At 37.6% G+C, this 12,447-nt stretch overlaps 1 protein-coding gene across 1 annotated transcript in view; it reads left to right on the forward strand.

The window, feature by feature from the left end:
- The window catches only part of OTOGL (otogelin like), a 95,038-nt gene that overhangs the window by 29,438 nt on the left and 53,153 nt on the right, over positions 1-12,447 (forward strand). Inside the window, exons 21-25 of the mRNA XM_059816155.1 lie at positions 535-609; positions 1,757-1,809; positions 2,511-2,673; positions 6,015-6,122; positions 7,394-7,532. Of these exons, the coding sequence (XP_059672138.1) occupies positions 535-609; positions 1,757-1,809; positions 2,511-2,673; positions 6,015-6,122; positions 7,394-7,532 (538 nt within the window). The remainder of the gene's footprint in view (positions 1-534; positions 610-1,756; positions 1,810-2,510; positions 2,674-6,014; positions 6,123-7,393; positions 7,533-12,447) is intronic.

Below are 12,447 nucleotides of genomic sequence, written 5' to 3' on the forward strand. Positions count from 1 at the left end.
TTTTGGAAAAAACAGTAAAGTTCATACTGTAGGGATAGAGACTGTTTCAAACTATTACAGAGTGTGAAGTAACTTGGTATTCCCATATTTTTGCATGGTTTCTGTGGAATTCTGTTGCTACTTCTATCCCATCTGGCTCTTATCACAGACAGAGTTAATGAATTTTGCTATGATAATTCCTCTGTCCTGTGATTTTGACAGTACTTTTGAATGGGAGCTGCATATTGCCATACTAGTCCCATAACTGGGAAGAAAAGCTCCTTTCTATGAGACTAATGCACAGAAACAGCAAATAAACGATATGGAGATTGAGGAAAATCCTGGCTTTGTTGAAGACAGTATGAGTTTTGCCACTGACTTCAATACAGTCCGAGTGTCATCCTCCAGTTTTTGTGTTTAGAAGTATATTGTAAACATAAAGATTGAGTTAATGAATATAAGGCCTGCTTATCATAATAGCTTGATAAATGGATTGCGCTTAAATCCCATTTCATCTTGCTTTTGTATCTACACACATAAATGTCCTTTTAACAGATCTGCCTGTCATTGTCATTACAAGGGCAAAGCCCTCCAGCCTGGAGAAATCCTCCCTACGCCAACAGGCTCCTGGTAGGTGTGAGCGCCAAGAGTTTTATCTTGCATGTATCACAGCTTGGGTGCTACTCAAGAGCCTTGAGAATTTTTTCACATAGAATGAAGGTCTATTGTATCAAGATTTCATTTTTGTTACATACTTAGTAAAAGGGAGCCTAATATAAATTGGATTACGTACCTACTTATTTTATCAACAGGATACCTGGAAAATTCTGTAAGCCAGGGACTAAAGAGTATCTCAAAACACACACATAGAGGTCGCAGTCCTGTTCTTAGACCTGGGTGCATTATGATAGCAATATGAGGCTGGTTTCGGAAGAACACACAATGTGATTCTATTTTGGAAAGTCTTTCGAACAAAGGCTTGCAGGAAGCTATATTTGTGTCATTTTGTATTATTAATTCATGATGAAATCCTGACCTCACTGAAACAAGTGGGGAAACCTCCCAGGTTTCCTGGTCAAACTTGTTCATTTTACAAGAAATTCTGTCAACCTGCTGATTTAAAATCGTGTCTGTGACTTGAGTGTCAAGGTTGATTCTTGCTGAGGTCTTATATATTATAGTGGTTAAAACTGAAGCTTGGTAATCATGTAGTTCAAGAGGTCAGAGTTGGGGCTTCATTTTTCTGCCATTGCTATGCCTCTGCAATGCTCTGTTTTTTTCAGTTTTTTTTTTTAAGGAAAAAATGAGGACTAGGTTTATTGTCGAATATGTTTTTCTGCAATTCTGTATTTTATCATAAACAGAATCAAGTTGTGTATCCTAACATCTGTGCAACAGGAAATTTGCGTACTGTATCCTTCCATATTCAACAAGGCAGATAAGGTTTTGTGTTACACTGCCAGCGTCCTGAATCACCTGGCCCTATGTTCCCACAGAGGCTGGCATACCAAGCCTCTTTTTTATTTCAGTGAAAGTTAGGCAATTAAATAGTACACAAACATCTTTGTGAGTCTGGGCCCTCATTACAGATCAGTGGTTAGAAAACACCAACAAAATGTTGGTCAGAACTCATGCTTTTGGATTTTAATCCTCATTCTCCTCCTGATTTCTGCTGTTTAAATTGGGTTAATTGGGTTAACTTGTATTATCTTTTTTAATATGGTGGCTGCAAAACGCTTTCCCCCTGAATAAAGATGGGTTTGCTCTTCTTTTCCAGTCAGTGTTTGAATGGAACAGTGAAATGTATTGAAGCCACTACAGAAAATACAGGTAATTTACAGTCTTGTCTCATATTACAGTTGCACAGAGAAAGTTTTTGACATTGAATAGTCATTTGGTTTTCTCCTCATATGTATTTTCATTATGAGATGCTTAATGACATGACATATTTAAAATAGGAGCTTAGGAGCACAAGTTGTCTTGGTTTTTTCTTTTTCCTTTCTCTGTAGCACAAATTGTACTACTAAGTCACTTGGGAAATTAAAAAATAAATAATTACACGTGAGGTGTAGGTCAGTATCTTCTCATGGGAATACCTAAAATTAGGCTCACTATCCATGTCTAGGAAGCCTTAAGATCTTGGTTTCCAGAAAGTAAATTTTCTATGAATTTCTAATGGATTTAGAAGGGATTTCAGTACGCTGAAAATTATGCCACTTCTAAAGATTCTGTCTACGTAAGGCTTAATTACTCCATCTTTAAGAATAGGCTGTGTGTCAGTTCCGGGGTGCCTAGATCCAGGTGCTTAATATTAAGTTTTGGTCTTTTTTTTTTACGTAAAAACTTATATTAATTTTATATCTCTGTAATACAAATGAAGTTATAGACTTTTATTCAGATTGTATTCTTATGTGTACTGTAATGTAGGCTAACTGTGCATTAAAATAACTAGACTGTGAACAAAAACAAATAGAAAACCTTCAGTGTAGAAGAGCAGTTGATCTCATTTAACCTGCATTTTGCATTTCAAGTTCACATATGCCCTGAAGGAAAAATCTACTATGACTGCAGATCTCCTGTGCCTGGATTACCAGCAGCGGGTGTGAATTGCGGGCTCTCTTGTGCAAACCTTGCCATGAACTTCTCCTGTGTCCCCTCACCACCTTGTGCAAGTGGCTGCATTTGCCCCCCTGGGTAAGCTTTGGCAGAACAACCTGGAGCACAAGCCATATACATATTTTTCACAGTTTAACTCTGCATATTTTTTTGCTTTTTAAATTCCAGTGGTATCACACATCTAATTTTGAAGCTATTGTTCTATAAATTTTTGCAGATATGCAGTCACAGTTAAAACGCCAGCTCTTTCTTTTGTCTCTGAAAGCCTTTTTCTCCTTCCTGCTGGTGTGAAGCTCCAATGCTATAATGCTTCTTCAGTTGGAGTCCCACAGTTTCTCCATCCTGAGACCATGATTCCACTATTCCATGAGATATCCAGCTTGCTACCAGTCCGATTGGCTGGCATTTGGGACTCTCTGGACAGGACATGACTCCTACCACTTGCACAGTATAGTTTATTTGAGTGTAGAAGCAAACATGACAAAAAATCATAATGTAAACCACCTGTGTTCCTGCTTACTGCCCAAGTAATTGTCTCACCTCCTCTTCTACTCAGGCTTACAGTATTGATGCCGAACCTGGAAAAGGGAGGGCAGTGCAGGCTGGATCCTGCTCTCTTCCCCTTCATTCTCTCTTCCCTTCTGAACTCAGACAAAGTTTTTGTTTTCTCAGTTCATGTATTTGGATTTGGTGCCCAGAAGCAGCCTGCTGAGCTTTGCAGGGGTCAAATCAAAGTACAAAAGTTAAAAGCACTTGTTGTGAAGTTTCTGTCAGGATCAACCACCACCCCTCCATCTGCTTCCATTCCCTCCCCTGATACCTGCTGTGTGCACTTTCAGATTTGAAATGTCAAATATGCGGCACAAATTGGTGCAATTTGACCTCAGGTGGATTGCTCCGTGTTTTTTCTCAACATTTGATTTTATTTCACTGTATCTGTAGCCAATGGTCTCCTGACACTGTATCAGTTGTGCACAGATCAGAGTGTAATGAGACTGCCAGAATAACCGTTCCAGCAACTTGTGATGTTCATAGATGACTAAGCACTGGTGAAGGACAGATTTCAGGGACAGGTATTTAAGATTTCACTGGTTGTTCTTGCCTGGTATTCTGTAGTGCTCTACAACCTATGCCTCAACTGAGAAGTTAGCTTTCAAGACCATTAGTATTATAGGAATAAACAATTATTTTTAACACAAAAATGCTTGAATCTCTACAAGGCATCATATAAAAACTAGTAAATTTTTACTGAAACATCACCATGATATTTGCATGAATTTAAACTAGCAGCATTGTTACGAAAGTTCATTTGAAAAGTTGAAATAACTAAAATATAAGTTAAAAAACAGAGCTAAAGCCCTGCGCTCACAGTCAAGCAGTATGATACCATTTCAAATTGAATATGTTACTTGATTATTTTCTGAATGGTAAACTATAAAAGGGGTACAGACAAGCCAAATCCCAAGTTTCTGTCAAATAATGAAGTCAAACACATGAATAACTTTGTTAAGTAGGAGAATAAACACTTATTTTGCTGTTAGATAGAAAAGTCAGTGCAACATTTAGTGCAGTTAGTACCATCATCGATGTTAAATTGTATTTCTGGAGCCATTATGCCTTTCAGGCTTATGGTTCCAAGAAGTGAGTATGACTTTTAGCTATGATGAGACCAGCAGGGTTATCTTAAAAATTGGGTCCAGAAGTTCTCTTTTTTTATACAAGAAAATGTTAAGCATATACCTCATGATATTAAATCTATATGGACAAGTCATGAAAGCCTTGTTATGAGAAGTTTTTCTGTTATGTAATTTTTTTATTCTCTTAAGATGCTGTTCTTCTCTTTGTTTCTCCTTTACCACCTTATTTCTACCACTACCCATTGTTTCACCCAATGACCTAACCCTTTAGGGTGGAATCTTGTATTCTTCTGGAGACTGGCACCTTATTCTAGCATCCCGGGTATTTATGGTGCTCACAAAGTAAAGCAGCTTGTGCGTGGCCTTGAAACCCTTTCCTTTGGAAACCCTTGACAGGATGGACTCTAGTATGCAAAAAATGATCCTCTTAAAGTAAAAATGTTTTACATTTCCTATTGTTAAAGTTCTTGCATGACAGCTTGTGGTTCTTTCAGTCAGTAGTTAAGAGGTGACAAAGAATAAGAAACCCTGAAAGTCTCTGGTATGCTGTAAGAATTGAATAGAATAGCTCAAAACTTCATGAGGAAATGAGCTGATAATGACAGTAAATTCATCACCCAACGATACACTGAACGTCACCCTAACACTGAGATGGAGATATAAGAGTATGTTGAATTACAGCAGTACAGAAGAGTAATATGGAAAAGGGACCTCATGGGGCTAAGTTATTCTCTTGCCCTTAGGTAGCATCAGCAATACCTATGTTATTCTTGGCAGATATTTAACTTCCATTGACAGAGACTCTAAATGACCTTCCCAAGCCACCGGTTTTAGTGCTTTCCTATCCTTAATCATTTTTCTGAACACTTGACTCTTTTACTTAAAACCAGTTAATCTCTAATGAACCAGTAATTATGGGGAGAAAAAAACTCTTATCTCTGCATTCAACTTCAAGTGAAGCAATCTCAAGATCGTATTTTGAAAACACATCTCTCTCTACTCTCACCTGTGTGTTACAATGACAACTGCAGGAATTACTCCCCTGAAGGGCAGCATTGGGAGTGTCAGTAACATTTTTTGTTTTAAAAGTTAAATGTTGCTAAGCAGATGGAAATGAGGAGAGAGCAAAAAGTGGTTAATCACATCTCTGGGTCACTTATTCATGATCTAATTAGATTTGATGCTTTTTGCATTAAATGCCACTGTTTTGTCTTAACCTTGTTAGTTGTTTCCACTTCCCCATGGTAGGCAGGTAACCTCCACCGCTGCTCTTTGTAAACTGTGTTTCTTTTGTCCTGCTAACTGCAACAGCTGCCATAGCCCAGCTCACTATCCTGTGCTCAGAACAGGACGGCTGCCACTCTGCGCAGAGGAGCAGGCACATCAGTCAGGCTGCTTCCCTGGGACAGGAGGACAAGGGAGCAGGAGAGAGGGAAGGGCAGCCTGGCTGCAGCCTCAGCAGCGTGCATAACACACAGATGCTCTGCAGTTTGCAGCGAGGAGTACCTACACTACCTGCACTCTTGCATAGAGGAGCTGCTGCCCCACCCCAACATAGCGCTTTCGAAGTAGGAGAGCTGCAGCTGTGAGCTTTGAGAGGTCTCTAGCTGTGTACAGTGGAGATTATTTGATTTGGACAGCTTTTGCTGCTGAAACAATCGTGCTTGGCTGGACGGAAGACCAGTTGCCCTTGGCAGGGTTTAGACAATACACTACACATTCAGTTATGTTGATCTACTTGTGAACTTATGCTTTCTTCTTAATAATTCTTTTATTTTCAAGGATGGCTGAGCATAGAGGGAAATGTTATATTCCTGACAGCTGTCCATGCACCTGGAAAGACAGGGAATTTCTGTCAGGGGAAGTGATAGCTACACCATGTTACACCTGGTGAGTGACATGCATTTTGCATACTTCCAAATCATCTGGGTCTAGCCACAAAGTGAAACTGGTACAGAAAACGTGTTGAGTACATTGAAAATCAAAAATGTATATGCTTGTTTATAGACAGGTACAGGATATATCTTCTGTTGGGCTCACTAATAGACTTGGAAGAGTAGGCAGACTTTTGTGTGAGTGCTTCTTCAGGTCTGAAAAGGAAGCAGAAGATATCCAAGTTAAAAAGCAGTCAAGAACAAATGCTTGATTCCACACATATCAGTTAATCTCTGAAAGAAAAGAGATTTGGCATTTTGGAGAATAGAATATTATGAAAGACAGCCAAGGAGAAAACAAGAGAAATCAAATGTATGACATTGGTAAATAGTCTGGTCATTTGGGAACTGGACTGTTTGCAGTGTGAGTTACCAGTCAGCATGAGCGACTGTATAGGAAGAAGATGGGTAACAAAGAAAAAAAGGAAATAAAAAAGCATTAGAATTGGAAAATGAGCTAGTGCCCAGAGTCTTTTTTAAGGATCCTTACCTGACTCATACTGATGCAAAAGAGTTTTTCATCCATTATAATTTGCTAGCCAAAATATCTGTCTTCAGTTAAGTATATATTTAATAATGAAAAAAAAGTTTGGCACGACAGCTTCTAATCAGTTAAAAACTTCATTGGCAAATCAACTGAGCTTATACACTTGCACAAGCAAAACTAGAGGCTGTCAGTACTACCTTAATACAAATTCACCTAAGTCACCGAATGTAGCTGACAGGAGAAGTAATCCCGCAAAATATCAGCATTTATTTCTTAAACTCATTCCGTACTTGTCTGATACCCTGAAATCTTACAGGTAGCAACTGGAGGTATTTTGCATTGAATATGTGCAAATTTTTATCAAAAATTCTTGAGAAAAAATCTAATATTGAAGTTTTATGAATGAGCGTGTTGTGGCATGGTGTCTTATCTATACTGGAGGCAGTGATAGAAATATTTGTATAAGCCATAAAAATTTTAAGATTTTGCCTTCATTTCATATACATTTTTATTGTACATATGTGCTGATGGCAAAATGCTCAACACTGATCTGCCATGGCATCGCCAATAACTTCAGAAGCAATCCAGATTATAGCTCTGTGTTTCAAGGTCTGAGAATTTTCTTCCTTTCATGAATTTCTGTGTGATGAGAAAGAAAGAACCCAAGAAAGCTTTTTCTTGAAAATGACAAGAAAATGACCCTGCTATGAGGAGATACTGATTGTTAATTTTCCTTACAGTGTTTGTCGGAGAGGGATATTCAATTGCACTAGTTACCCCTGTCCTGCTGTATGCACTATTTATGGAGATCGACATTATTATACCTTTGATGGATTGGAGTATGATTATGTCAGTGACTGCCAAGCTTACCTGCTAAAGGTAGGAGGATATTTGATACATTTTCATGTGTCCAAGTGAAAGTTTCCATGACAGGGCAAGTATTTTGAATGTCGGGAGATGATCTATAGAAACAAACATTAAGAAGGCAGGTGCAGAACAGATGTGTCTGAAAGGAAGAATCTGTAAATGACATTTCGCCCTTAGCCATTTGAAACTGGTATGTGGGTGTGTGCTTATGTACCTATGTGGTCTAGAGAAAAATAGAAAACAATGTTTTCTGTTCTACCTTAACCATGCTTTCATCACAATGAGCGAAGAGTAACATTATAGAAACTGTTCTAGAACTAGGTATAATCTATAGATTTATTTAATAATTATCCATAAACTCTGCTTGGCAGAGGGTTAATGACGACCTCTGAGGCTGCTTGGAATCCTCTTGAATGTGATCTGCATCAGATCTGGAGCGTATGTGTATAATAATATCAAACACAATGATTTCATAATTCAACAATGAAATCCTTCATTGAGATTGTCTGGCAGCTACATGCTAATGTTCCTCATAGCACACATTTACAGTACATTGCTAGCCTTTTTTGTTTAAAAATACCATTACTGACATTTAGAAATATATTCTATTACTAACAACACTATTGTTTATTATCATTGTTGCTATTATTAAAGCTAAGAATCTGTCTTCTGAGTTATAGCAATGTGGTCAGAAGAATATTCATTTTATGTCAACCCTGACTGTCTAACCTTAAGAAAAAGCATGGTTTCTCAACAAGGACTTGCAAATAGTTTATTTCATGTACACTTTAGTAAACTATTCACAGGATTGGTTCCAGATTTTTTTCCTTTGTTAAAAAAAAAAAATAAAAAAAGAGCGAGGTTTGGTAAAGATAATAAGAATACCTCATAGCAAACTCCTGGCATGTATCATATTGTCTCATAAAAGAGCTCTTACACTTAGAGGTATATGAACCTTTGCACAAACCTTCCTCCTTTAAGATGCAAAAAATAGGGGTTACTTTACCTGTAAAATCATCTTGCCTGTATGATGAAGTGGAAAGGTGGGTTGTCATTTCTTAGTTCTTATGCCATCCAGCCAGAGAGGTGTGTAAGCCAAATCTATCCTGCTTTTTCAAACTTTAGTATGATACTGGAATGTTTTATTTTGACAATCAAATGTCACCTGCCACTCTCCTGTGTAAGAAAGTACCTATCAGGAAACAAATGATGGGGAGCATTTGGAGTTCGAGAATAAAGTTGGCAGCCACATAATTAAGGCATGTAGCACACTGCCAACAGGCCTTTCTTCAGGTGAACATGATGACACAAATGACAAAAATGCTGCCTACGTAGATCTGCTTTTCAGACTTTTTTGACTGACTTACTTTTTTCGACTTACGGCTGGTTTTTTCCCCCAAACTTAGCTAATGTGAGAAAGTATGGCCTAATTTGTTCATAATTTTTCTTTCCTTTTTAGTATATGGAAAACTTTCACGATCTATATTGAAGGACTGTTTACTACAAATTAGGCACTGCATAATTATGTCTGGAACAGATGATGTATCTGTGGGCTCATTTTTGACTGTGAAATGTTTGGAGAAGTTTTAGGGAAAAAAGAAGGAAACAAAGGATGGGATCATATGGCAGATGCCCAAGAGCTTTGAGGGAACTAAAACACAGAACTAATGAACTATGTGATGTGCAATCCTGGAATCAGGAATGGAAGATGGCAGTATAACCAAGTATTTTAAAAGGACTCCATGGCTGAATTTGGCAGGAACAGACCAATATGTCTGATTTACATATGAAGGAAATTAATAGAAATTATAATAAAGAGAAAGAAATGACAGTTGGGGAAGAGTTGAACTCTTTCTTTTTGTAAAAGAAATTCTTGGATGATGAATCTTCTTAGTTATTCCGTGAAGACAATAAACATATGGATGCGGATGATCAGGTCAATATGTGTGAACTTACAGTAAATTTGTTAACATACCAGTTCTTCCCAGACGTAGAACTGAGTCCAGGAATTAGAACCTGAATCCCATGTCCCCAGTGGCATGATAATGCACTGTTCCCATCCATGTAACCAGCCCTCACTGTTTCATTTGGCTGTTAGGCTCCCTAAATGTGATCTGTTTGAACAGCTCTTTAATTTGTCACAGTATTGCACTGTACCAAACAAAGAAGTCATCCTTACCTTTTACTATGTTTTTAATAAGGAGCTTTTGTGCTCTTATGGGAGAAAAATTAAGTATCAACTTTCAGCCAATTATGAAAATTCGAACTTTGTTTTCAACATCAGTATCATCTGTCAGCCCTTTTTGTTTAAGGTGACAGGAGGTGTATGAAAAAGCCCTTTATAACTAGTTCAACAGATATATCCATCAGAAAATGACCCAAAAGATATAATGCAGCAATTAAGAAAACTGGGGCAGTAATGTCTCATGAAATGATAACTTCATCTTTTTCAAGGAACTGGGAGTTACGTTACACACTGAGAAGTAAAGTCCCTGTATGGATAAATGACATTCACAGAGAAGACAACAATATTTGCTTTTAACATTTAAAAACCTCAGTAATTTAAAAGGAAAAAAAGAAAAATCTTAGCAGACCAACTCTTTTATCAGTGTAGATCATGTAAACACTTCATTTTAGCTAATCTGAATATTGATGAATTTAAGCCAACCAATTTTTTAATTAAAAAGATTTAAACAGCTAGCTTGTTTCCATTTTCTTAGCTTATCTTTTGTCTTTGACAATGCTACATTCTTTCCCTAACAAAATGGTGTTATTTTTCTAGCAAACTTTTACTGCATGTTATTTGTACTTGCAGTCTATTTCATCCACTTGCCTTTTTCATAGACTTCTGCTTTTATAGTAAAATTGGTGTCTTTCTATCACATGTGTTGGCTTTTTTCTAGCTTTGTGGTGGTTTTCAGTCCTGCAGTTCAGTGTGTTTATTAAGGCTTGTAGGGTTAATGCCCTTGGAGCCCCTTAGACTTGTTGTTTTCTGAGAAGCAGAATTATATTTTCTCTGATTTGGGGGAGTCTCCAAGCAAGAGTTTAGAAGGATAGTCTACCTGTCAGAATATCCTCCAATGCGGGGGAGCTCTGTTGTAATGCTTATCTGCCTTTTAAAAAAACCCACAACAACGCACTGAAAACTTTCCGTTAACTTTAGTAGGTTGTCGATAAGGTCCCAAAGCCAAGAAAAGGAAGGACTGTTTTATTCCTGTATCCTGAAAGATGGAGGTCAGCAGAACTAAGCCCTCATCCACAAGTATTCACATTTTATGGATTAGTCCTAATTTTAAAATATATGATAAAAATATTTTCACTTCTTTTCATCTGACATTGGGGATTTGGCCACTTTAAAGTCACCTTTTTAATCTTCTTGATGCAAGCATGAAGGCTCTTTTAAAGCCAAAGTTATCACCAGATTTAGTGTGTTGGAGGATTATGAAGGCAACAACCAGACATTTGATCAAATAATTGAACTGTTATGCCAATTAGAAGTGTAGATGTAACTCTTTTGGGTCAGGAGACACCACATGAGAACCCATTTGTTAAGGCAGAGGTTCATTTAACAACACATGTATGATCTAGTGAACCAGTACTACAGTTTCCCAAAAGATTTTCCTATTGATGAGCAGTCCCCAGTGTTAGATATCTGGTCTGCCCTGGGGAATACAGCAAGAGAGTTCTTTTATTGCATACCCCTTCTTTCGTAACTTGAGGCAAGTTCAAAAATCTTAGTTTATGATGCTTTTATTAGAGTGCTTAATACAGAAATTAGTTGATGCACTGACAATCTTTTACCTGTTACGTGCTGATATATTTATCTTGATTGGTAAATTTATTAAATGATGACTGGGCATAAGCTGGAGCAATCACACACAAAGCAACAATTCTTCAATTACTCTTTGTCACATCTGAGGAGGCAGAAGTAGCCTTTATACCATTTCCCCTTATTGAATATCTGTAATTTTTTGTGCAGCTTTTTTCAACATCATTTGTGCCAGGTACCCAGTCTGTAGATCCATGAATTTGGCTAACATACAGAATGAATAGTATTTTGCATGGTCTCTCTTGTAGTCTGTTCATAAAATTAATATGTTCTGTTTGCTGTTAGTCACCCTAGGAAGGACTAAAGCTGCAGGTTCATGGCTAACCAACATTGTCAAGCTGACTGTTCATAGTCAAGACAAATATTTTCTTTTAATAGACTCTGAAGATTTTAATGGGAAAGTAATTGATGTTGAATTTGAAATTACAAATGTTTTAAATTGGAAACCTGACTCTAAAAGTAATTTTCATCTACTCAGGGAATAAAACTCTAACATGGGGTTCCAATCAGAATGCCTTCAATTTTTAATTAACATATCTAATCCTCAAAGCCACATTCCAGCAAATAGTTCCATGAGTAAGTGATGTGCCAAAATATGTCCACCTAAAACAGTTGTCAAATAATTTATAGCAACAGTAACTGTGTAGAAATAATGATGTGTTTCTTGACAATTTGCATGCAAATTTGTGTCCAAAAAAAGAGAGCCTACATTTCAGTGAAAATATTGTTTACTGTGAATAGTTTGCCCTGCTCTAGTTGCAAAGAATACCAACAGTTTGCTTTTCATCAGTCCCATGATTTCAGAGGAGGCCTTTCTGGATGCCCTCTTTTTTCTGCATCTCTGGAAGTCCTGTAAGGGTCAGTAGCAAGCTCCCTGTGGGAGACATCCCTTTCCATCCTTGTCTTCAGCTGGGAAGCACAGTGCTCAGATAACGTTGGCTTGTACCTGTTTTTCCATTTGTTCAACCCCGTTTGTGAGCAAAAGATTTGATTACCGTTGGCAGTGGATTTATGCTCTGGTTCCATTTTCTCCAGATCAATGATTTCAGACTCAATTACCTCTACACGCCTTTCTGTCTCCACCACCTGATTCTCCAG

The sequence above is a fragment of the Gavia stellata genome, chromosome 4, assembly GCF_030936135.1.
Source record: "Gavia stellata isolate bGavSte3 chromosome 4, bGavSte3.hap2, whole genome shotgun sequence".
Lineage (NCBI taxonomy): Eukaryota > Metazoa > Chordata > Aves > Gaviiformes > Gaviidae > Gavia > Gavia stellata.